At 38.3% G+C, this 27260-nt stretch overlaps 1 protein-coding gene across 1 annotated transcript; it reads left to right on the top strand.

The window, feature by feature from the left end:
- The first annotated feature begins 1521 nt into the window (after positions 1 to 1521).
- shc2.S (SHC (Src homology 2 domain containing) transforming protein 2 S homeolog) lies at positions 1522 to 25607 on the top strand. Its single transcript, XM_018243691.2, has 13 exons — positions 1522 to 2200; positions 8881 to 8951; positions 9065 to 9125; positions 9283 to 9402; positions 12201 to 12254; positions 12326 to 12377; positions 17689 to 17815; positions 19342 to 19522; positions 19773 to 19839; positions 19911 to 20075; positions 21064 to 21359; positions 22958 to 23096; positions 25061 to 25607. Exons 1-12 carry the CDS (start codon positions 1655 to 1657, stop codon positions 23090 to 23092), a joined length of 1875 nt encoding a protein of 624 aa, XP_018099180.1. The 5' UTR covers positions 1522 to 1654; the 3' UTR covers positions 23093 to 23096; positions 25061 to 25607.
- Positions 25608 to 27260: the final 1653 nt, after the last annotated feature.

Here is a 27260-nt window from a genome sequence, read left to right as displayed (position 1 = left end):
ACCACCTGTGTCCTGCTTCTCTGCAGCCATCATTCACGGTAGACCCATTACCCTGGTGTACACACCAGTGTGGTGGTGATAGTTATTGTTCTTCTGATTTGATTGGACCATTGTGAAATGATAGCTATCTGACCTATCAGGTAGATAAAACTGGAGTTTAATACTGCATCACCAACATTGACTTCTACAATATAGTTGGACATAATGGTGGCATTCCTATAGGAAAAAAGAGCATTTAATTAATCAGTAACATAACAGAAGCTGGGTATGTGCAAGCCGGCAGTAATTCCGCCACTGTACCAGGGCTAAGATACACACTTGGGGGTATATTTATCAAAGAGTGAAGTTAGAGGTTGCCACAGTCATCTAGGGGCACTAACCTCCGGAAATTCGCCAGCAACGGCTTCGCTCACATCGCCACACTTCGCCAGGCGAAGATTTGCCAGGACAATGCTAATTCACTAAAATGTGAAGTTGCGTCCAGGGGCGCCGAACGATGGCGAAGTTTCGCTAGCGTTAATTCGGCAAGCAAAGCGAAGTTGCGATAGCGTTGGCTAATTTGCATAAGGCGGGAAGTTAAAGTTGAATTGATGTATATGTTGCAGCAAATACATTATATAACACAAGCCCAGGGAACCTTAATAAAATAAAATAAAGTTGTTATAATGCCCTACACATGAGCCCACTGTATAGTTTATGTTCCATATGTTAGGAAATGTATGGGGGGAGCCGGGTACCCTAAAAATTTACGATCTTTTCCAGCCTATCACCCTGAAAAAAACGTTTTCAAAACGTTTTCAACTAAATTTTTAGGAAGTCCTAGCTACTCTATTGCACTTTGCCTGGTCTGAGGTGGCAAAAGCAAGTCTGGCGCAAGAAGTAACGTTCGGTAAAATCCGCATCTTAGGGAATATATATAATTTCGCTAGCGAAGTTACACCTACGATCCTTAGTAAACTGGCGAAGTACTGAAAGTTAGTCACTTCGCCCTTTAGTAAATTTGCCCCATAGACTTTATTAAAGAATTATTAAGAATTATTTAAATGTCACTCCTTATCAAATTTCATTTATAGCTAGAGGTCTATACATTAATATAATTAATTTTCTTTCTAAGTTTTGCCCAACACCACATTTCGAGATATTCAGCTGTCTGTCAAACTTGCCCCTTTCAAATACACAGGCATGAGTTAATGCACAGCTAATTCTACAAAATTTAGGATCATTTGCATATTGGATTGGAAGCTATATAAGCATATTTTACCACAAGTGTTTGTGGTACAGTCTTCAGAATATTTCTGAATGATATAAACCAGAAACAAGCTAATTAATGATACATTGCTATGGCAGTTATAGTTTTACTTTGGATATCAGTGCACTGTGGTTTATTTTATAATATCGTCATTAATATAGCCCTTGCCATGCACCCTTATGGAGAGTGCTGGGGGATGGTACCACAGCAGGTTCTGCTGACCTGAGCTAGGATATTGTGTGTATGGTGGGGGAGAAGGAGTAATATAAGAATGACATCATTGTGTGAGAGTGGATCCTCCCAAGGGAGAAGAGGAGAGAAGGAGGAGGGAAAGTGAGAGAGAAGGAAAGATTTAGAGAGGAGGGCAATCACTCTGAAAGCTCTGGATGGATCCCAGCACACGGCATGCTGGCTGAATCTAGGTATGACCGATTTCGCAACGACTCCATAACTTCGGCAGAAGAGCAACCAGCACTGTCAGCGGAAGCCATGAGTGGACAGGTGGCCCCTAGTACCCCTACTGGAACGCCTGCCTTAGGCCAGACTTTTGCAGAGCCGCAGTACCAAGAGGAGCAGGATGTGGCTACCACCTTCTGTATGATGATACCCAGGATGGGACAATGGAAATTCTCTAGCCCCACTGCCTTCCTGAGTCGTTCCCCCTCTGGAGCCAATAAGGAGCTAACTGTAGACAAGTCCGGGATAGGAGGAGGACTAGGATCAGTGTTTGGAGCCTGTGACCCTGTATGCTCCACACCTTGCACTCTGCAGGTGATAAACCGGTTGCGAGGGGGTGGTGGCGGGGGAGCAAGGAAATCTGCACGGACAGAAACATACAAACTCCAAGGAGAGGAATCGAACCGTAAAGGAACATTTATTAACAAACCAGCACAAGGTTGGCTGCACCCTGACGACCGACTGCAAGGCCCTGGGGTTTCCTATATTGTAAGGGTAAGTGGCCTTAGATGCAAAGTAATGATCTTGACTTACTGTATGGTTTATTCCAATTTGAAAGGTTCCAAATGGCAGCTTGATAAGCTAACTTCAAGGGTATTCAGAAATAATGCACGCTCTAAATCCCATGTGTATACAAATATATTGCAGCCTTTTGATAACAAGATATAACTTCTTATATCCTTCAAATGTCTACAGGTTGCTGAGAGATACACCCTAAATGGTTCAGTGTCTTTAGAAGCAGTGCTGGCAAGAGATATTGTATTCTGTTTTCTGATTGACCCACTCTTCCCTTCCTTGATCAGATTGGTAAAAATGCTGATGCAATGTTTTCTTCTTTGTTTTGGCGTTCACTGATTGGCTACAGGCTCCTTTGTTTTGAAGAGCCAAGGGTAGGGCTGGTGTCATACTGGAAGCTGTCATAAAAAACAGCTGTAGCATGACCTCACAGACAAAGCACATAACCTAAGTTGATGCATCCAGCTGACTTATCAACGTTAATAGTTGCTGATATGTTTCTATAGCACTGGAGTCTATTAGGCTGCCCAATAGAAACATAACATTCCTCTCTGCTTTTGTTTAAGGTTTTAAGGAAGGGGTTTCTTCTCATTGAAACAAAAAGAAATTACTGTATTTTGAACTTAAGAAGTAATTGATGGGTATATCTTGAATATGCAAGTAAATACAGCTATGCACCACTTTATACCCAGCAATAAAATGCATGGCATACATTAGAAATGAATAGTGAAAGCAGAGAACAGCCACTGGTTTCCGGATTTCTGCACTTTTGCTTTGTGATGCTATTACCTCAATGTCTCCTTTACTGCCCTATTTAATGTTCTCAGTGGAGTAGTCAAATTAATATAAGATTCATATTATCTGAGGCTCAATGTAAACATAGGTTTTTATTTATACTTCTTACATTTTATTGAATTCATCACTTACCACATTTTTAACAAATTAAAACTGTGTATAAAAAAGCTACCTAGATAGCTAGACAGACTGACAGACAATAGCATGAATTGTAGAACAGTGCAGACCAATAACTAAGGCATCTGCCTAGATACCAGTTTGGAGCTGAACATTAGGTGGTTCTGAAGAAGGTTTGAGTCAGTGCTGTTAAGCTAACCATAGTGGGCCAATTACCTAATATACATACTGTTTATGGACCATGTTCAACTAACATAATGATTTCATGCAAATAAGCTTGGGAAGCCCAGTGCAGATAGATGGTGTAGAAAGGGCCACATCCATGTCATATGTCCCAAGCTGGACATTCATGGTCTAGGTAAAAAACAGAGTTGCTCCTTATATAAATGTAAGTAATAGACTGAAACGTTACAGTAAATAATACACTATTAATTTATCTATAGTTTCTCACTGTATTATGTGAATTTACACCCGCACACACATTTAAAAGACAAGAATGAACTGTTTATAAACTATGCTTATCAATGTCATCAGTTATCATTTGTGCTTAATAATATCACTGGTATCACACTTTACTTGTGGGATGGACACCTAAAATTGCCTGGTACAAACTGACAATGTCCTTCAAAGACTGTGGAATGGGACTCCTCAAGCTATATTTATACTACTTAGCTGCCCAACTTCATTATGTTACATGCTGTTTTGACTTGTACCCATATAATCCCAAAACCACCTTGTAGGCATTAACAGTTGGATTGTTTGAATTATGGTAGAAATTTTGGCAATAAGGCCAAAATCTAACCTTCCAAGGCACCCTGCGGTGATGGTGAACCTATTGAAGGCATAGGTCCAGGCCCTTCACATTTATTCACTGAAATGTCCAATATTAACACTTACTTAAACTCCCACTATGGGCAAACTCTTTATCTCCCACTATTATACTGACTTTATATACTGGCCTTGCAAATTGTCTAAACTGGCTTCCATATTATGTAAACTTCTGTTGTAGTCCATTCTTTTTTATCAAAATATCTACCAGAATTAACTGAGGAGAAGTAATATTCGGCCTTAGGGTATATTAGCTCATTTATATTAAAGATGAAGTTCAAATGGTTGTGTTGCACCAGTTTTATAATCAACCCATAAAAATTATATCTATGGGGTGCAACCCAGAGACTGTCATATATGTGGCATAGAGGGTGCATATAGGCCTCAGTTTTGGCCTGCAGTAACTAGCTTTCTATCTGATAGCTTTTGGATTGTGGATGATGTGGAGCCTTATTTATCAACATAGATGTTCTTGAAACCACAACTAATCTTTAAAAAAAGCAGAAACTTCTAAAATACAGAATTCATTAAAAGTTGTCCAGTAAGATCAGCAAAGTTTCCATTGAATTCAATAGAGACAACTTTTACTTGGCTAAGTTTTGCATTAGAGGTTTTTGTGTTTTTTGCACTTAATACATTTTGAATTTTTAGAGCTTTTAAAAAACCACAAATGTTTCAAAATTTGTTAAAAAAAATCAAAATTCAGTTGTTAATAAATTTAGTCTCTATAAATATCATGCATGAACCATGTACAGAACACTATTATTCTCTGCTAGGAAACTGAATGCAAGAACAAAAATGGGCCATTTTTTTTTAAACTTATTGTTCCTGGATGCTCTGTTGGCTCAGAGGTTCATTTGGGAGTATTTGATCTGAGGCTCAGTTTGAGGTTAAGTTACATGGAGACCCACGACTGAGTCTGACACTGTTTTTATGAACTATGGCTTATTCACTGTGAAACAATATGGAATAAATGTTAGCATAAATAAGGAATATTTTGATTGCTTACCAAGATGTATTTTGTAAACTCTGGCCACCATACCAAAACATTATGATTTATGTTTTCCTTTGTTCTCTTCTGTTTGAAAATGCAAGTGCAAATACAACTGCACCTTAAATAATCAGTAAAATATATATATATATATCTATATAGTGAATAAAGTACCCCCTCTTGTAAAATATAAGGATATTATAAGTTACCGAAGAGTTTCATGACCATATAAAAACACGAGGCCGAAGGCCGAGTGTTTTTATACAGGGCATGGAACTCCGAGGTAACTTATAATATCCTCATATTTTGCAACTGGGGGTACTTTATTAATTATAATACACAAATTTCAATGAGTCATGTGACAGAAATGACATCAGAACTCACCGTTTATAACTGATGACATCAGAACTCACCGTTTTTAAGGATATAATTTACAGGATATTCATGGCTTTTGTGTATTATATATATATATATTATATATATATATATATATATATATATATATATATATATATATATATATATATTATATATATATAATACACAAAAGCCATGAATATCCTGTAAATTATATCCTTATAAACGGTGAGTTCTGATGTCATCAGTTATAAACGGTGAGTTCTGATGTCATTTCTGTCACATGACTCATTGAAATTTGTGTATTTTAATAAATAAAGTACCCCCAGTTGTAAAATATGAGGATATTAGAAGTTACCTCGGAGTTCCATGACCTGTATAAAAACACTCGGCCTTCGGCCTCGTGTTTTTATATGGTCATGAAACTCCTCGGTAACTTATAATATCCCTATATTTTACAAAAGGGGGTACTTTATTCACTATATATATATATATATATATATATAGCAAATTTGAGTACAGTGCACACGGATAACCGAAAAAAGCAATGCCTGTGTGCTGGTTACATGTGTTACATGTGTACAAAAATAGAAAACCTTTTATTCAACGTTTCAGGAAGACGGCTCCAGCGGTCGAGCCGAAACGTTGAATAAAAGGTTTTCTATTTTTGTAGACCTGTTGGTGCGGTTTTTCTCTCTTGCCTATGACTATATATATATATATATATATATATATATATATATATATATATATGTAGAGAGAGAGAGAGAGCGAGAGAGAGCGAGAGAGAGAGAGATACACACACACAAAGGTAAGAGTAGGAGAAAAGGAGAGAGCATTGCCGTGCTCCAACCATCAAAGTTCTGAGCAGAGTGGTGCATTTGCTTATATTTATTAAGCAATATTGCAGCCCTTGCTGAAAGAAAGTACCATAAAACGCATAAGTGTGTCACATCTATATATAGACTTCATTAGACTGCAAACCTACTTAGGAGCCTGCTTCAGCACAGGTAGGGACTATAATAATATATGTGAAGTGGAGAGGCTTGATCAGCTTTGAGTTACGATCCACATCAAAAGAAGCTAAAACATTTTATATCGTACATAACCTGTACATTGTATGAGATATAGCATTGCAGCAGATCTTTTAACAACAAGTGCAGGTTATTATGGGAACATATGCTGAAATGGTTATAAATAATAAAGCAAGTAAAATCAGAGCCACTTTCCAGCCTCATTCTGCAATGAGTACATAACCCAAGGGAATGGCCTTCTGTCCTCTTCAGAATCTGCCTGCTTAATTAAATCCATTGCTTAAGAAGACAAAGAAAAAGAAAAGAGCGAATGTAAAATGGGTACGGGTTGTGATCTCTTAAAAAACTGCTTTAATATAGTATACTATTTTTGAATATACCCTATAGTGTTAGGATGAATGTAATACATTATCATGTGTATCAATCCTTCCCTCTGTGGAGCTTACAGTCTAGAGTCCATATTGTGCACACAAGATAGGCAAATTTTAATCAAGGGCTGTGGGAGAAAATGTATTAACCCACAGGGAGAAAAAAAACTCCATTCACTTAATGCCCTGGTTGGAACTGAACCCTAAAGCCCCACCATACATTTTTCCAAAATTACCTCACATATATTAGAGGAGATCAAGCACCGTATGCTAGATATTATAAGACCAAACATTAAAATAATCAATAATGTACATTTATTGCTAAAAACAACAGTATTAAAAGTTCATAACCATGAAAATGCATGATGCCAAAAGGTCAGATTATATATATATATATATATATATATATATATATATATATATATATATATATATATATATATATTATAGTGTGTGGGGTTATGAGCCCATGCAGATATTACTGTTTTTACATTTCTATGTTGCCTATAATGCATATGTGTAAATATGCAACAATTTCTAACCAACTCTGGGATGTTCATTTCTCACCAGAGGTCAGAGCAAGCCTAAGAAGTGAGACTGGCCTCATAGTTTGGGAAACATTGATCTAAAGTAATTGCCAACTGGTTTATATTAACTAGAGGTTTAAATTAAATGAAATGCATGAATTCAGTAATTGCAAACTTACACACAGCACTGCACACACATTGAACACTCTTCCCTAAATATAGGAAACGTGAACACATAGAATGATAACTTTGTATACTGTGTTATATCTTTGTTAAACAAATTCAGAGTAATATATATAGCTAAAGCAAGCAACATTAGTGGCAGCTGGAGGTTTAAAAAGCTTCTGTATTAAATAGCCTCTATACATACAGGTATAAGATCTAATATCCAGAATGCTTTATCCTTATCCCTTTCCAGATAAGGGATCTTTTTGTAATTTGGATCATACCTTAAGTCTGCTAAAATATTTTATTGAAATTAATCCAGTCGGATTGTTTTGCCATTAATATGGATCCATGCAGCTTAGTTACAAGGTACCTGTTTTATTAAAAATGTTCATTATTTGCTATTCACTACAGGAGATTGCATTCCCATAATTGTGATAAAGGGTATCTGGATAAGGGATCACATGCCTGCATTTTATGTGGTTAAGGAAAATATTAACAAGAAAACATAATGTTTTTTTATGCATTGTTCCCCCTAGCTTCTATAATAATATGATAAAGTCTACCAGCTGAGGTCTAATGTGGCAAGCTGGTCTTTATTACTTGCCTGCTAATGTTCTTCACAAACTGCAGTTGAAGGAAATTGCAGACCAGTTTTTTTTTCTAGAAAAGTCCACTGTGATTCTGTGGGATTTTATGATATTCTTCAAAGTTTAAAGTTTGTAGGTATTGATTCACGTCAATATCTGGTTTATCTGATATGAAAGATTTCATTCTACAGTCCTGTAAAGAGTCATAAATGGCACATGGTCGCTATTTATCTTCCTATGTAAGAACAATTGTATGCCACACAGATTATCTGCTATGTAAACCTGTGGCTTTTTGTCCTATTAATATGGAATGTTGGCCACCATGGCTTATTTATATAAACTATCTATGTTTGTGAAGCAAGCACGCAGTTTGTACCAGTGTAGGGTAGAACGTTATATTCAAATGCATATAACACACTTGAATATTTTGGTTTCATTTTTTCAGCAGTTTGTTGACCTGACACATTTCTACCATATAGTACCAGACCATCTAGAACAATGTATATACAGTTGTTTTGACTACACACCAGTTTATGGGCACTGATTGACTTTAAATAGCATCAGTTGATTGGTCCCTTTCCAGTCCCATCGATTTTTTTGGATGATTGCACATTAGTCAGTCTAGAGCTCTTCATGTGTCAGCCCTTGTCACTCACTGCATCTGATCACTTTGTGGGCATCAGTGTTTCTGATTCAGTCAAAGGCTTTATATGTGTCTTTGTGACATTTATCTTTCTGTTTTTAATACAGTATTTAGTACTGACTAAAACTTTTCATTTTGACATTCTGCGTTCAATGTTGTATATTCAGTCTGTATTTTCTCACTACTGGACTGTGCTGTGCCATCCAACTATATCAATCTTCTCTTGTTCTCTGCCTCTTTCTAGTACATGGGCTGCATTGAAGTTTTGCGATCCATGAGGTCTCTGGATTTTAACACAAGGACCCAAGTGACAAGGTGAGTGATGAGTGTAGCTCAAGCCTATAAACAGAAGCATGCTTGCGCATAGATATAAACTGTTTGCAGAGACACACATCTCATTTACTAAATTCCTATGCTCTGCATCACAGGGAGGCAATCAACAGACTGTATGAGACTGTTCCTGGTGTTAGAGGAACATGGAAGAAAAAGGTGAGTGAATTGATTTGTGATTCTCAAAAACCCAGCTGTAAAATAGGTTTAAAGTATATTCTGAGACATACAGAATTCTGGTACTCCTCACTATAAAACTCCATGGCCTGTTCTGTAAGAAGCTCAGCACATTATATATTTTTTTCTTTCAATCTAGGCTCCTAATAAATCCTTGGCATCCATCTTGGGCCGCAGTAATCTTCGCTTTGCTGGAATAAGTATTGCTGTAAATATATCAATTGAGGGACTGAATTTGAGTATTCCAACCACTCGGCAGGTGAGAAACTGTTAGAATTGAAAACTGCTAACAAAGATTTTGGACAAGGGTATATGAAATGATATATTCTATTACTGGGATTAAATTATCAGATCAAGGTCTACTGGGGAACAAAATACCGACTGTAAATAAAAGCTTAAGAACCCTGCTTACCCATATCTTCACAGCGGCTCAACTAACTATTGCCAGGTTGTGGAAGTCCCCATTAATGCCCATACAACTACAGATGAAGTCACTTGGATTTGTGTGTTAAATGCGTCATGACTCGAGATTAACTGAAGAAACTGTGTTATCTAAAGTCCTCTTAACTCATTTAATGCATTTAACCTTTCATTAGCATACCAAAGCACCATTGTTCACAATGGTGAATGCTTTAATTAGATGGGATGCGGTGACTCAATTTTCTGTGTTAAATGGGATATCTGGGTTTAGTTATTATGTCTAACACACAAACCAAATTGGCTTCATCTGTACTTAAAACAAACTGAACTGGATTCTGGTCAATGAGAAATTGACTAGCATATTGAATGATAAACAAAGTCAGTTCTATAAAATATGGAACCCATGTGTAAAATATAATACCCTGGATGGCACAACCCAGACTCTACTCCCCATTTAAATAAACAAATATGAGAGGCTACAAAAGGCTCCAAAAAATCATTGGAAGAACAAGAAATACTGGTATAGACAGTCACTCTTTCCTGCCCCCCCCCACTAGGTAAAGGAAACCCTGCGACCCGGATAGTTTAAAGGAGGCACCACATTACGGGGCCGATTCACTAAGGGTCGAATTTCGAAGTTAAAAATACTTCGAAATTCGACCCTCGGATTGAAATCCTTCGACTTCGAATATCGAAGTCGAAGGATTTAGCGCTAATCCTGCGATCGATCGATCGAAGGATTTTCCATTCGATCGAACGATTAAATCCTTCGAATCGAACGATTCGAAGGATTTTAATCCAACGATCGAAGGAAAATCCTTCGATCAAAAAATCACAGGCAAGCCTATGGGGACCTTCCCCATAGGCTAACATTGACTTCGGTAGCTTTTAGCTGCCGAAGTAGGGGGTCGAAGTTTTTTTTAAAGGGGAAGTACTTCGACTATCGAATGGTCGAATAGTCGAACGATTTTTCGTTCGATTCGTTCGATTTCGTTCGAATTCGAACGAATTTAACCAATTCGATGGTCGAAGTACCCAAAAAATACTTCGAAATTCGAAGTATTTTTCATTCGAATCCTTCACTCGAGCTTAGTGAATCAGCCCCTACATGTTTGTTATGTTTGTTAGAATGAGTAAGATCTAATTTTGAAATGTTTACTTTCTTATGACCTTGCATCCTAATTCAATTTTGATTTTCTGATAGAACAAAGCAAAAAATGGACAACTGGGAAAATCCCAATCATTCCCTTTTTCAATTACCACAGAATGCTCCCTTCTATAATATAACACAGACTTGGACTAGAAAACATGCAAACTGCAGGCCAGATGTCTGAAAGAGACCCTGACTGCCACCGTTTCCTGTCTCATTTTACAATTCCTACCTTAAAAGCGAACCATTTGACACAGAGATTGTTTATATCAATGTATGTTTTATTATTATGCTTATGTAGCAATGTGCAAGATCATATTTTACCACTAATTCTTGTAATGTAATTATCACCAATAAAAACCTATGGCCGACAACATCTTTTTGACGCCCATAGACTTTAATGGGCGTCTGTGACATTTCGCCGGCGGCGAATCTTTGGCTAAACGAAACGGGTCAAATTCGCCCTTCCCTAAAAAGGAGTGATATGTGTGCTAGATGCACTGTCGATCTTTACACAACCTACAAAACCTAAGCACTCTGATGGTCTTTATTTAATACAGTCTAGTAAAAAACTAGTATAAAATGATGTTGTGCATATTGTGTTAGCTGGTGACTCATCTACATAACTCATATACTGTAGTAATTATACCATAGAGATGTAGTAAGTCCATTACACCATATTCTTGAATGACTTGCAACACTATTAGCAGTTGGCTTTAACCCACAGTATTGGACACAATGGCACTGCTATTTAATTTAATACAGCCACTAAGTGTTTTCTTTTGTTTAGAGATTATTAAATAGGCACAGTACAGTTATTGTTCTGCAAGTGCAGGATTGTGTGGCGTTTTAGCTATCCCACCATGCAGCTCTTAAATGTCCTACAGTCAAACCCTATTCATCTAGAGCAAAACTGAGTTTTGTTTTATTACAATATCCCAGTTCCACAGAGCCCCATTATTCCAGTATTACATTATAGTAGCCAGCAAACTAGCAAGCTCAGAGTAATATTACCAAATTCTATTTTTTGTATATCATCAAAATCCTTTTCGTCACACGTATAAAAGGATTTGTGATAGTTTTTTTCTGTGCGTTATAGATGTGGTTCCTTTGGGATTTAGGCTAATTTTTAGGACACTTTTCTGTGTAATACTATGGTGGTAAAACTGGCGCATTTTACTTTGTATTAAATTTAGCAAAACTTTGGAATTTTGCCTAAGTGCATTACAGTCAATGCAAAGGCAAAATTAAAATGCAGAAGCTCCTTTCCATTATGCTGCGTATTTCTTCCAAACATGCTGCGCAGACTGCTCCTTAGACAGGGGGTGGGATCAAATCCCATTAGTTGACAATATGAGAAGAAGTTTACTGTTGGCAAAACTGTGAATTCTACCTCGAAAATGTACTAGGCAAAGACATTCCCTCATTGCTAGTAGTAAGTATTTGTTTCTGAAAATGTATTTATTTATTTATTTATTTATTTGCAGGTAATTGCCAATCACCATATGCAAGCCATATCCTTTGCCTCTGGTGGAGATGCAGTAAGTACAGTGTTCTGCTTGGCTATTATCATGCTTATCCTAAGTAGTGACACAACTCTCTTCTCTCATAGGACACAACAGATTATGTGGCATATGTGGCCAAGGACCCTATAAATCAGCGAGGTAATGACACACCCGTTATTATGTCTGTGATATAACTAAATAGAAACATCTCAGACCATGTACAACAGTAATAAGAATATCCATGAAAGGCACATTGTAGTGGAGAGGCCATCACCATTTGTAAGCAAGAAGGAATCCTGGCAAAGGAAACATATTTTTGCTTCCTCAGTCCAGATTAGGGATGTAGCGAACGTCGGAAAAAAAGTTCGCGAACATATTCGCGAACTTGCGCAAAAATGCGAGCGGTTCGCGAACGGTTCGCGAACCCCATAGACTTCAATGGGAAGGCGAACTTTAACATCTAGAAAAGACATTTCTGGCCAGAAAAATGATTTTAAAGTTGTTTAAAGGGTGCAACGACCTGGACAGTGGCATGCCAGAGGGGGATCAAGGGCAAAAATGTATCTGAAAAATCTGCCTGTTATTGCAGCAGTCAGCAGATGAGATCAGAAGCAGGACAGCTGCCCACTGCAGCTACATACAGAGCACTGCAGTAGAAGGTAGATTACTAGCCAGCAAAGCTACCTAAGCTTAAATGTCCCTCAAACCCCTGCAGACTTCTGTCCCTCCAATAACAGAGCAGTATCAAAACGATTACTAGCCAGCAAACTTTCAACTGTCCCTGAAATCACTAACAGGCAGCAGCTCTCTCCCTACACTATCTCTTCAGCACACACAGGCAGAGTGAAAAAACGCTGCAGGGCTTCGGTTTTTATAGGGAAGGGGAGTGGTCCAGGGGAGAGCTTCCTGATTGGCTGCCATGTACCTGCTGGTCTGGGGTGAGAGGGCAAAAAAAAGCGCCAACAATGGCGAACCCAAAATGGCGAACGTCGCGCGACGTTCGCGAACTTCCGGCGAGCGCGAACACCCGATGTTCGCGCGAACAAGTTCGCCGGCGAACAGTTCGCGACATCTCTAGTCCAGATATGCTTCAAAGATTTCTGGAAACGTTTGGAATGAAACTTTATGCCTTTCCACCATTTTACAAATAAAGGTAGGGCTTCTGCTTAAGATTCAAGTAAAGTTTGGTTTACTGTGTCTGCGGAGGGCAACTCATAGCTAGACACTTCATAAATACAAGTATGTAGCCGATCCTGTGGCTCAATTGGTACTCTGGTACAAACCACCAGTTCTTATGCTCCACTGCGTCTGAAATGGAAGGTGACAGTTTAAATGAATATGTTCTAAAAAGTATAGTTTGAGGGCATTCATATGTACAATGTTCTTCAGTGAGGAATGTGAAGATGTAAGTTTCGGTGTCATTTAATATTTAAGGGGGAATCATTGCTATCATAAAATGGATGTTTAACAAATGTTTCACAAATAGTCTTTAATATTTTGTTCAGTTTATATATTTAACAATTATTTGTGAGCTCCTTAGCCTAAGGGCAACCATATCCTCTGGATGGTATCAGACAAATCAGCCTGACGGCAGACACATAGTTACATAGTTAGATTGGGTTAAAAAAAGACCAAGGTCCATTAAGTTCAACCCCCTCCAAATGAAACCCACCATCCATACATACACACACTCACACTGCCCCCTCCATACACTCACATAAACTATACATATACTCATACACTAACTATAGTATAACAGTAGCATTGGATATTATGCTTGTCCAAGAAATCATCCAAGCCACTCTTAAAGGCATTAAAAGAATCAGCCATCACAACCACATCCGGCAGTGCATTCCACAACCTCACTGTCCTACGCTGCTTCAAATAAAAAAGTTATTTTCTTCTAGTTTGAAGGGATGGCCTCTGGTGCGGAGATCCTCTTTATGGATAAAAGGTCCCCTGCTATTTGTCTATAATGTCCTCTAATGTACTTGTAAAGTCTAATCATGTCCCCCAACCCCAACCTTGACAGTCTACCCTCATAGTTTAAGTCTTCCATCCCGCTATCCAGTTTAGCTGCCCATCTCTGCACTCTCATTTATATCCCTCTTAAATACTGGAGCCTAAAACTGCACTGCATACTCCAGATGAGGCCTTACCAGGGACTTATAAAGGGGCAAATTATGTTTTTCATCCCTTGATTTTATGCCCTTTTATATGCAAGACAGTATTTTATTTGCTTTAGTGGCCACAGAATGACATTAACAATAATTAGACAACTTAAATTAGAAAACATAAAACCCTTCTCAGTTAAGGAAACTCTCAAAACACTGCCTTTTAATGTATAGCTTGCATTCATATTATTTCTACCTTGCATTTATCAACATTGAACCTCATTTTCTAGTTTGCTGCCCAGTTTTACAATTTAGACAAATCACTCTGCAAAGTGGCAGCATCCTGCATAGAACATACAGTTCTGCACAATTTATTATCATCAGCAAAAATAAAAACAGTACTTTCAATGCCAACCTCCAGGTACTTAATAAACAAGTTGAAAAGCAAAGGACCAAGTACAGAGCTCTGCATTACTCCACTAACAACACTGGTCCAATAAGAAAATGTTCCATTTACCACCACTAATGTATTTTTTAGCCAGTTCTCTATCTAGGTACAAATACTATGTTCCAGGCCAACATTCCTTAATTTAACCAGTAACCCTCTGTGTGGCACTGTATCAAATGCTTTAGCAAAGTTTTAGTAGATAACATCCACTGCCTTCCTTGAATCAAGGTCCCTGCTCACCTTCTCATAAAAGGAAATTAAATTAGTCTGGCAAGATCTATTATGCATAAAACCATGCTGGCACAAACTCATAGTATTATGTTTTGCAATGAAGTCCAGTATCTTATCCCTTAATACCCCTTCGAAAAGCTTTCCTACCTCTGATGTCAGACTAACAGGCTTGTAGTTTGGAGGCTGAGAATGGGATCCCTTTTTGAATAGTGGCACCACATTTGCAATACGCCAGTCCTTAATGAATCCTGAAAAATAAAGAAAAGCGGTTTGGCAATCACAGAGCTAAGCTCTCTAAGTACCCTGGGATGAATACCATCAGGCCCCGGACCTTTGTTTATCTTAACATGTCCTAGTCTCTTTTGAATTTCCTCATGCGTGAACAATTACTAGGATTGGGTTTATTAAGATGGAAACCTTAATTAACTGGTTCCTCATTTGTGTAGACAGACAAAAAATACAAGTTCAGAATCTTTGAACCAGATGACCCCCTCTGACCCCCACTTCCTGCTTCATTTTTTTACTATTTACTAATTTAAAAAATAATTTTGGATTCTTTTTACTGTTTGCTGCAATACCCTTTTCCATATCGATTTTAGCTTGTCTTTTTGCATGATTTATTGGCCTCCTTGTACCTTATAAATGTTTCGGCTGTACCAGCTAACTTGAAAGCCTTAAAAGCACATCTTTTCTTACCCACCCCAACACCAACACTTCTATTGAACCACAATGATTTTGTTTTGCAACAACGTTCCTTGCTTACAAGGGAATATACCGACATGTATATTTATTAAGCAGCATTTTAAAGACGTCCCATTTTTGTTCTGTGTTTAACCCTGTGAAAAAGATTTCCCACTAAATATGTTGCATAGATACCCTTATACTGATACCTTATACTGCTTGCACATCTAAAATTTAGTGTACAGCTATACACTATATGCCAGCTTTTCAAATGTTCAGACTTTCAGCCAGAATAATCAAAGTAGCAGGAAGTGAAGAGGAGTTATGTCTACTCTTCATTCTTCATCTGCTGATGCACCATGCATTGGGCTACATGGTGCTTTGGATGCCTGATGGACCAATATCCACAGTACATAGATATTTGTCAGGATTGTTGGGCTAACATACACCTGCTTAAAAAACATGATTGGTCATCTTAAGGGTGTTAAAAATGCCATACACGGAGAGATCCGCTCGTTTGGCAATGGCACCAAACAAGCGGATCTCTCCCCGATATGCCCACCTTGAGGTGGGCAATATCGGGCTGATCCGATCGTGGGCCCTAGGGCCCAACGATCGGATCCTAACGATGGCTAATGGTCGGTCGGATCGCGGGACCGCATCAATGAACAGATGCGGCAGTAATCCGACAGGATTTTTAGTCCCGTCCGATCGACATCTAGCCGACTTTCAGCCAGATATCGATAGGGGAAGCCCGTCAGAGGCAGGCCCGGACTGGCAATCTGTGGGTTCTGGCAAATGCCAGAGGGGCTGCTGTATGGTTCCATAGAAAGTTACCATATAGTGGGCTGGTAGGAGGCTGTTTGGGCCTCTGTGTACTTTGAATGACAGGGCCTATTTTGACTCCCAGTCCAGGCCTGGTCAGAGGGCCCCATACACGGGCCAATAAGCTGCCTACTCGTCTTTTACCGGCCCGTGTATGGCCACCTTAAGACAAAGGGCATGAACTGAGAAGTGCAGACTGTTAGTGCTTATACCAAGAAATATGCGTATGGTATAGGACTATCCTACTAATAGTTGCCATGGAGACTGACATTGCATGGAGGACATTGATTGTTGCCATAGAGATTCACTTAAGTCACAAAGTGATGTGGAGTTATAATTGGGCCTCGACAGTGAAAAACAGGAGGGTCATTGTTAATGATGGCAAAATAATTATCCATGACCACTTCTGACTTCAGTACTATAAATGTAAAACATTCTTCCACTACTGATCTCTATAAGAATGTTCATACTGCCAGTGCATTAGATATATGGCAAAGTTTATTATTGTTGTATCTTAATATTACCATGGCCCCAAAGGAGATCCATTTGCATAAAGGGCATAAAGGGTTTATAATTATCTACTGACTGGTCTATTTAGCTTATTACTTACAGAAAGCTTTCAACTCGTCGCTTTACTCAGATGAGCCCCTCAGGCTGATAGAAGTCTAAGTGAATAATTTGTTAGCTTTGAGGGGGATGGGGTGTAAATCTAAAACCTAGATGAATAATTTAGGATGATGATGTAAAGCAGTATCCCTGTTATCAAAGGAAAAAACATAATATTTGAATAGCAGATTCCTGGTCTGAACTCATTAGGCTACTGATTCCTGTGCAATTGTCCATATTATACAGTTAACTACACTACTTCAAGCATTAATGTTAGTATTATTGTTATTTTTGTGTAAACAGATATATTTGAAACCCACCTTTTTTCTGCTATCCTGTGGGATTCTAATATTTGGAAAATCATGCTTGTACATTGTGTGGCCAAAACCTTATTACCCACTATACCCTTCTTTGCTCACACTCCACAACATTTGTGGACATCGTTTCACTGTGTTAATGTTTGTTTTTGTCTCTCACACCACCCTTACCTCTCCTATTTGAAACCATCCTGCCTTCCCATTGGTCCCCTTGTTATTCCGACATTCCACCCTACCATTATCCACAGCCTGTCACATTCTGGAATGTTGTGAGGGGCTGGCTCAGAGTGTGATCAGCACTGTAGGACAAGCCTTTGAGTTGAGGTTCAAACAGTTCCTGCACAGTCCCCCAAAAATGGCAGCACCCCCAGACAGGTATGACAGAAAACCTCCCATATCTTTTTATCCTATATTTCTTATTAAAACCTGTTAATAATCAATAAAGCTTGTTATTTCAATCAGGTAATGCACTTGTGCACCTTATGAGGTTCAGTTCACAAGACACTAGTGCAAATTTTAATTAAGTGTTAATTTTTAATTAGGTTTTAATTTTTGTGCCTCCAGATATCCATTACCTTCCGCAAAGATTCTGTGGTATCTTTTCCAGATAATTGGAACTTGCAATCTATTTCAACATATCTTAAAAATGTGACAGCAGATGGAGCTGTTTGTTCTTTGCCCCATTGCTTTTTTACTATTAGCTGTTTAATATTCTGCACTACGAGACATTTGTTTGCTTTACATTGGTCCATAATTCACAAATCATCTTCTTTTTTTATCTTATAGTTTTCTGCTTCCAATACTTCAATAATGAGAATCTTGAAGAGGGGCTCATTTAGAAACAGTGGGCAAATTTTCACCTGGGCAGTAACCCATGACAACCAGATGATTTGCTTTCAGTGTCCAACTTGCAGTTGGCTGAAAAAAAAGCTAATCAATGATGGATGGCTATAGGTTACTGAGATTTAAATACAGAGCAGAGACTGATTATCATGTAATCAGTGTACTCTAATGAGTGATATATCGAGTTATGTAGTAACTTGGGTTAAAATTTGCCATGGTCCAGTATCCCTTAGCAAACAAATGTTGCCTTATTCCAGCTGAACTAGACTTCTAACTGCTGGTTTATTTAGGCAAAGTATAACTATGCCATGCTTGATCTAATAAAATAATGTATAGTTTGTAGTATTTGAAAGTACAGATTATTTTTTAGTTAACCATAAATTATGTGCAGTGTTTTATACGTCAAGGCATAGTGAATCTCTGAATAGTAGTATTTACAGTTTGCTGTTCAAAGCAAATGTCTTGTTGCGATTTGATACAGTTGAACATATAACTTACCTAAGCACTCAAGGAGCTTTCCGTAATAATTCTGTAGACCTGTATATATGCACAGCACAACAAGTCAAATTATATTTTAATGTGCAGTTAGAAAATATATATTTTTAATAATGGCTGGCTGCGAATACTGGATATTTAAGTTAATGACACTTATTCATTGTTTCTTTTTATGAGTCATTCTGGAAAGAGAAAATGGTCTGTACATATTGAAAATTGTGCATTTAATTGGGCTCTGCTTCTATAATAGCTCCTGTTTACAGTAATCGCGTGACATTGATCTAATAAACAGCTAGTTTGATTGTGTTCTGGTTTTTCTCATCCCTAACCTCATCATTCATTACCTTTTTTCATGTGCAGCAACATCATTTCAAGCACATTTATTTCCATGAAGCACATTCACATGGAAGATCTCATGACCCAGTTTATAATCTTGGGTGTTCCAAATGCACAGGGTTCAATAAAGTTTATTTTGTAATTACTATAATTACTAAAAACCAATAACTGCTATGTTAAATATTAGGCCTGCCATCTAGAATGTTTCATCACTTATCTCCATGTAGGTTGCTCATAGGGGCAGAAGAGCAAGTATGGGGTGGAGAGGAAGAGCAGGAACATAATTATTACAACAGCATCCCTGGCAAAGAACCTCCACTAGGGGGTTTGCAAGACAGCAGAACAAGGGAAGCAGGAGCCACTGGACAGCTTTCCAACCATATGATGATGAATGGACAGTGGTCTCAGGTAGGCATATCTCCTCCTTTCTGAGTTTCATCATCAATAAATCATGTGCAATATATCGAGAGTATGGCAATAAATGAAGTGTATGGCACTTCGACGAGTAAGGCAATTCTAATATCCATATAAAAATAAGATCAATTGCGATAAAATGATGTGTCTGTGAAGTGGTATTTCAAATAAAGTACAGCAGAACCCCTATCTTGCCCCACTTTATTGCTACCCATTTTCATACCCATCCTTGCTCCCTTTTCAGGTTGTATCTCCAGCTAGAAAGCCTCCTGTATCACACTCTGGTTCTCAGTGGGACCTTGATGACCAAGGTTGGTATAGTAGAAATGGTGGATAGTCGGTAAGCATCAGTGTGTTTATTTCTGAATTTCTTCTGTCTCAGCACAGGCCAGTGAAGGACTTCCACTGACAAACGGTAGGGTCTTTGGTGTCCATGACTATGAAGAACACATGTATGTAAATACACAGAACCTTGATGGTCTTGGTGCAGACAAGGAACCATACTTGATTCCAGAGGATAGTCCCAAGAAGGATCTCTTTGACATGAGTATGTATATTGAGAAGGAGGGATATTAGCATTTTCAATACCTGAAATCTAAACTTAGCTGTTCATTGGGCACAGTCGTCAACTCTATAATGGATAACTATTGTTGTGTGTATCTGGGGCTTTGGACAAGGTGTGGGGCTTAAAAGAATCTTTAATAAATGGGTCATACATGGGTCATAGTGCTCAGTGCTGTCACAGCTGAAAGCCAGCAACGCATATGTACCTTCCGACCTTAGTATATTAACTTTTGTTCTACTACAGTGTAATTTAAACTAGGGATGCACAGAATCCACTATTTTGGATTTGGCCGAACCCCTGAATCCACCGAATACCGAACCAAATCCTAATTTGCATATGCAAATTAGGGGTGGGAAGGGGAAATATTTTTTACTTCCTGGTTTTGTGACAAAAAGTCACGCGGTTTCCCTCCCTGCCCCTAATTTGCATATGCAAATTAGGATTCGGATTCAGTTCGGCCAGGAACAATGATTCGGCTGAATCCGAATCCTGCTGAAAAAGGCAGAATCCTGGCCGAATCCCGAACAGAATCCTGGATTCGGTGCATCCCTAATTTAAACACAGGTTTAAATGCTATTGCATTTTATCAGATGGTTTAGAATTAGTTTGTAGTGTATTGCCGTCTTTCTAAACATTTTTTTCAGTATTTTTGCTATGGCCAACCAGTGGTTACCGTGCATACAGTGCTTATTTGATTGGATATGGGTTAGACCTGTGGTGAAGCCACTCACTTTTTCTTTTCATTTACAAAAATCTCTCTCACAAATCTGCAATCTTATGGAATGTTATTTTATATAAATACAGGATGTGAATCATGGAAGATGCAACTATAAAGCTGCACACAAAGTAACCAGTGACTTCCAAAGAATTGTAAAAACTTATAGACGCTTTTTGTGTATGAATCAGATATGTTAAGATAACAATTTCTACTCAATAACCCAGTTTTCCTATTTATTTCTGTTTTCTTCAGGACCATTTGAAGATGCTCTAAAGCTTCACGAGTCTTCCTTATCAGCATCTCAAAGTGTAGAAGATCAGTGGCCAAGCCCACCAACCAGGAGAGCTCCAGTGGCTCCCACAGAGGAACAGCTGAGGAGGGAACCATGGTACCAGGGGAAGATGAGCAGAAGGGAGGCTGAAAAGTTGTTACAGCGAGATGGAGATTTCCTAGTACGGGATAGTTTCTCAAATCCCGGGCAATATGTCCTGACGGGTATGCACAAAGGACAACCCAAGCATCTGCTTTTGGTAGATCCAGAGGGTGTGGTAAGAGGCTTGTCATTGTTATATAGGCATAAATGATTTGGTAAATGTTTCAGTTTTCTTTCCTACCCTAATAGGAATCAGGAATAGGGCATGCAGTCATAGAGCCAGAGAGCCAATAGATGTTTACAGATATAATCTGTAAATTGTAAAGGAGTATAGTCTTGGAAGTTAAGGAAGGTTTTGCGAGTTTAAGATGTTTTGTCAAGACATATTATCCTCAACAATTACTTATCTTGCCAGAACAAATTGTAAGGCAGATCACACGCTTTAAAGATACAGCCAGTCTGTGCAGCTGATTTGTAATGAGGGTGTGTGGGGCTCGTTTACTAAACACTGGGAATATGTGCCCCTAGCACTGTAACCTATAGTAACCATTTAGAGATCTGCATCATTTTTATAGCTGCAGTGAACTGTTCAAGGCTTATTGTTGATTGGTTGTGGTTGTCAGTAAATTAACCCCAATGCAATTATATAGTCCAACATCTGTAGTACAGAGGGCTGGATGTTTTTCTGGCCTTACTTAGTGGAAGCCAGTGTTGACCACTCCCAGTTTTGGAAACCACACCCATTTTAAACCACATCTATGTTATCACAAGAACTTTGAAAACCACGACATTAACGGTGGTAGCACACCAAAAAAACAAATGGTTGGAGCTAACCACAGGGGTATTACCCATTATTCATATGTGAAAAAAGTTAATTAAAGGAGAACTAAACCCTAAAAATTAAAATAGTTAAAAATGCTATATTTTACATACTGAACTTATTGCACCAGCCTAAAGTTTCAGCTTCTCAATAGCAACAATGATCCAGGACGTCAAACTTGTCACAGGGGGTCACCATCTTGGAAAGTGTCTGCAACAACAGCTGTCAAGAAGCTAAGATTAGGGGTCCCTGCAAATTTACAAGCAGCAAATGAGGTTAACCTGTAATATAAGATGATGTTACAAGTCTGATTGTCAAATTCAATTTGCATTAAATTCTGATGCTAATTGCATTGGGTTCTGAGCTAGCATGTAGTAATTATCTGTATTAATTACTAATCGGCCTTATATTGGGACATTTATATTCTATGTATACTGTATATTTTGGGTTGGTCTCTAAGCGCAGTAAGTGACAGCAGCACAGAGCATGTGCAGTGAATCAGCAGAAAAGAGGATGGAGAGCTACTGGGGCATCTTTGGAGGCTCAGATCTTCCCTGCTAAAAGGCTGTGCCTTGGGCTGGTACAGAAGCCCAAAACATAATATGCAATATTTCTAGCCTACTTCTTTAGTTAGGTTTTAGTTCTCATATAATTCATATAAAGACATATTGTACCCTTAAACGCATTTGTCTCCTCCTCCCCTGTGGAAAGCACAGTAACCCCTCAGCACATAATGAAACCTTAGGGACCCTTAGGTCTTACAGTTTGAATTTGAGGTGTGAACTATACAGGGGCTTACAGTTTGAAATATCCTAGAAATGGCATTTAAAAGCAATTTATTCTAAACCAATTTCTAGTTTTCTCCCAGAATTTGTGTCCTCACAAATAAAAAATGAAGAACCTTGCTGTAGCATGGCATAGGTCTCACATATGTCTATATTTGCTCTTTTTAGGTAAGGACAAAAGATGTGCTGTTTGAAAGCATCAGTCACCTGATTTTCTACCACTTGCACAATCAGCAACCAATCTTAGCAGCTGAAAGTGAATTGCACTTGAGGCAGGTTGTGCCACGTAAAGTGACAACATAGGAAGGTAAGTTGGTCAGGGGTATGAAGAGATCTAGTTAGATAGAGCTCCACGGTGAGATAGGAATGCTGGAACATGATTGTAACAGTTGACTGAAAGACAGTATGGCTCATCTACTTATTCAAGGTCAGTGTGCAAAGCTCAATTTTGGAAGCAATGCTTTCCCTTCTAATTCCATTATAGTAGCAGCTGCATGGGGAGTTGCTCTCACCACAAGTGCAACCAATGCATCAAAACTAATGCAGTTGTGGCTACTATTGCATTAGGTATTACATAACTTTTTCCCCTTGGGTATAAAATAACGTTAGCATATGATTCTTTAGGTGCAAGTCTGCTGTGCCTTATGATATAACATGCTATGGGAACCCTCCAGGGGCTCCATAGTATCAACGAACACATTAGCATGTCTCAGGAGAAGAGGCAGGTTGGATGCAAAGGTGCTTGGCACAACTATACAGAACTGCAAGTACCTTTAAAGGAAAACTATACCCCCAAAATGAATACTTAAGCAACAGATAGTTTATATCAAATTAAGTATCATATTAAAAAATCTTACCAAACTGGAATAAATATTTAAGTAAAAACTGCCCTTTTACATCTCTTGTCTGGAACCACCATTTTGTGATGTTCTGTGTGCTGCCTCAGAGATCACCTGACCAGAAATAACACAGCTCTAACTGTAACAGGAAGAAGTGTGGAAGACAGAACTCTGTCTGTTAATTGGCTCATGTGACATAACATGTATGATTTGTTTGCTTTGTTTGTGTGCACCGTGAATCCTACGATCCCAGGGGGCGCCCCTTATTTTTTAAAATCCCAATTTTCTATTTAGGAATACCCAATGGCACATACTACTAAAAAAGTACATTATTATGAAAATGGTTTATTTACATGAAGCAGGGTTTTACGTATGAGCTGTTTTATGCAGTATTTTTTTTATAGAGACCTACATTGTTTGGGGGGTATAGTTTTCCTTTAATGTATTTTGGTATGACGGCTTTTATAAATTACCCCCAATGCATCTGGAAATTAAGAAGATTTGAATATGGAGAAGCAGAGAACCTAAAGACTAGGGAGCCATATCATCATGGAACATACCACTTAATAAAGGCAGCATTGGTATTACAAATAACATAGTAGCACAGTATCTGAGGTTGAAAAAGACAAGAAGAACCTACAGAATAACCCCTTTGGAACCTATGATTTCACCAATGCAATCATATTACTTCCTTTGTCCTTAATGAAACTGGATCAATAAACTTAGCCACGTTTAGCAGCTACACCTATCTCTATCCAATCTTTTAAACAAAGCATCTCCAGGAAATGGCAGCCCCATTATTTTACACAGCTAACAGAATCCCTAAAACCTATATTTTCATTTATAAGGTATATGATCTGTTATACAGAATGCTCAGAACCTGGGGCTTTCCAGATAATGGATCTTTCATACCTTAAGTCTGCTAGAAAATCATGTAAACATTAAATAAACCAAATAGGCTGGTTTTGCTTCCAATAAGGATTAATTATATCGTAGTTATAATAAAATACAAGCTACTGTTTTATTATTACAGAGAAAAAGGAAATCATTTTTAAAAATTCAGATTATTTGGCTAAAATGGAGTCTATGGGAGATGGCCATTCAGAGCTTTCGGGATAACGGGATTTCAGAGGAATGACAGACCACATGGTGGTTATAGAAGTTCTGCAGATTGAGAGATGTTATAAAGACTCATAGATCTTGTAGAATATGGAAGGTAGCAGAATACTAAGAGATTATTGGTATGAGGAAGGATATTAAGAGGAAGTGATAGGATCAATGTGAACGCTATAGCAATATATTTTCTTGGGATAATGGACTATTGCTGCTAGTTAAAGGAATATAATAATACATATAAGTGCTAGAGGACAGAAGAGAGTTTTAAATACAATAGGTCCAGTTATAGGCTAAATTTTTTTCTTTTCTCTTTCAGGGGTGATAGATGCATGAATGCCATCCAGACATGAAATATTCTTTGTCGCTGATTCTCCATGAAACATCAGGGATGCAAAAAAAGACCCAAAAATAGTTCACCCCTCCAAAACCCAGGATCACAACGATGCAGGGAGTGCTACCTACAATATAAACAGAGTGGAGCTGCCCCAGAGACTGTGATGGAAAGGAGACTGAAGTGGATCCCACTCTCCCAGTGTATTCCCTCTACAGCTCCCTTATGCTGTTTCACCACAAGGGGGATTCAATAAGCTTGCAGGACAAGTTACAGAGAGCAAGAAGGAAGACTGGGTGTTCAACACTTTATTGATTTATTTTGTTTATGAAGGCTGCTTTAACTCGTTCACTAGCCAATGGACTGACAGGGAACTGCAGACCAACTTTGCAAAAGCAGGGTTAAATGTAAAATAAAAGACATAACTTAGATTTACTCAGTATAATGCATACACTCTCGTTTAAGCATTGTCAGTAAATTAAATTTAAGTTCTGCGTGTTCTATTTTTTCTTATTAAAGAGGAGTCTCTCGAGTGGTGCATTGTTGTAAGAAAATGATCTCATAGAATATATTTCACTGAATTAATAATAAGCCACATCTCTTTTGTGATCTGTTTAGGGCCAATGGTTTCTGTTTTGCTCTCATCTTTTTTTAATACTTTCTGCTGCAGGGATGTCATCTATGCTACACTCAAACTAGCTACTGTTTTCAGCTCTCTCAGAAAGATAGGTGGGGATTAAGCAGAGTTTTACTTGGAGGTATATTGTAATGGAAAAATGCTTCCCAAATCTCACTTTAATTGGTCTCTTGACATGACCATCTACAATATGGGAACCAAATGGATGCAACCAAAGGGATGCAAAAAAACCCTTGGAATCCTCTCCCCTCTTTTTCCAAAACCATGTATTTTGGACAAATGAATTTGATCATCTTAAAAGTATGGGCAAAGGCGTTCACTCTATACTGCCTTGTTCTATATCACTGCTAGAGACAGGCAGATTCTGTTGAAATAAAATAAAATAACTGACTGCATGGCTGGTAATGTTTAGATGCTTTTCTGCTGCATGAAAATTGGAGACTGAAAATATGCCCTGTATGCCATGTGACTCCAGAATAATATTATTTAAAAAAAATCTACAATATATTTGTAGCAATGATTTAAAACAAGCAGATCTTTTGCAAATGGAAATGGCATATAAACATACTGTATGTGGTGCTGGGTGATCTATTTGCAGGGGCCTCCTGCTGTTATAGAATGCTGGCAAGGGCAAACTAATAAAGGGTGATCTCTAAGAAAACAGAAATAAATATGACCTTAAGCTGCATTTACACACAAAACAATGATGGATATAACATTCCCTACTGTAAACTCCCTGGACAGTTGTATAAATTGTCTCATGGACAATGGCGCTGTAAATGAGAAATTGTTGTGAACATCCTCACAAAGAGTCACAAGTTGCAATGATCACACACAGTGATAACAGGGATTGTCTTTGGTGCTCCAGCAGTTCCAGAACTAAAGCTCCCAGCATGACCATTTCAGCTCCAGCTGTTACCAGTTCAAGAGTATGACCCAGTTAGCAAACCAGCTTAACCTCCTGCAAAGCCCATCTCTATAAATCTCACCAGGTTCATGACTCAAACACTGCATGTATTTGTTAGATGAAGCCATAACATAGCTAATTTGATGAGAAACACGATTATAAACAGGGCTTTGTTTTATTAACTAGAAGAGCTTATTGTGAGTGAAGAGCATTTCTTCTCTACATATTTGCAGAGTAAGGACTGGCATACTGCATCACATATAGAGTATTACAGAGCTCCTCTACACAAATAATATAAGTGTCCATTGCTACTGACTGCATTCCCATGAAACCAACAGGTAACCCCCATCACATTATACTTCCATTACTCTCCTTGTGCACCAAAATGAGCAGTATAACTACTGGGGGAGCAGTCTCCATAAATGCAAGAGGACCCGGGGGAGAGGGTGCCTGCAGAAGATAGTTCATGGAACTGCGGGTCTCCTTTCCAAGTTCTAGCAATGTTGAGCTAAGGGTGAAGAAGCCTGCAAATGTTTCTTCACTGATCACAACCCTTACCTTCCAATCTTATGTATGCATTTGCCAAATTTCGTTTTTAGGCTGTTATTTTACTTTACTGCCCATGCAAATAGATTGCAGAT

The sequence above is a fragment of the Xenopus laevis genome, chromosome 1S (assembly GCF_017654675.1).
Source record: "Xenopus laevis strain J_2021 chromosome 1S, Xenopus_laevis_v10.1, whole genome shotgun sequence".
NCBI lineage: Eukaryota > Metazoa > Chordata > Amphibia > Anura > Pipidae > Xenopus > Xenopus laevis.
This window is presented reverse-complemented; position numbering and strand designations above follow the sequence as displayed.

Bases quoted from the DNA above. Each gene is read 5' to 3' on its own strand.
- shc2.S (XM_018243691.2), top strand. From the start codon at position 1,655: ATGCTGGCTGAATCTAGGTATGACCGATTTCGCAACGACTCCATAACT. The intron at 9,403-12,200 runs GTGAGAAACTGT...ATTTATTTGCAG, and splicing joins GTATTCCAACCACTCGGCAG to GTAATTGCCAATCACCATAT. The intron at 19,840-19,910 runs GTTGGTATAGTA...CTTCTGTCTCAG, and splicing joins GTGGGACCTTGATGACCAAG to CACAGGCCAGTGAAGGACTT.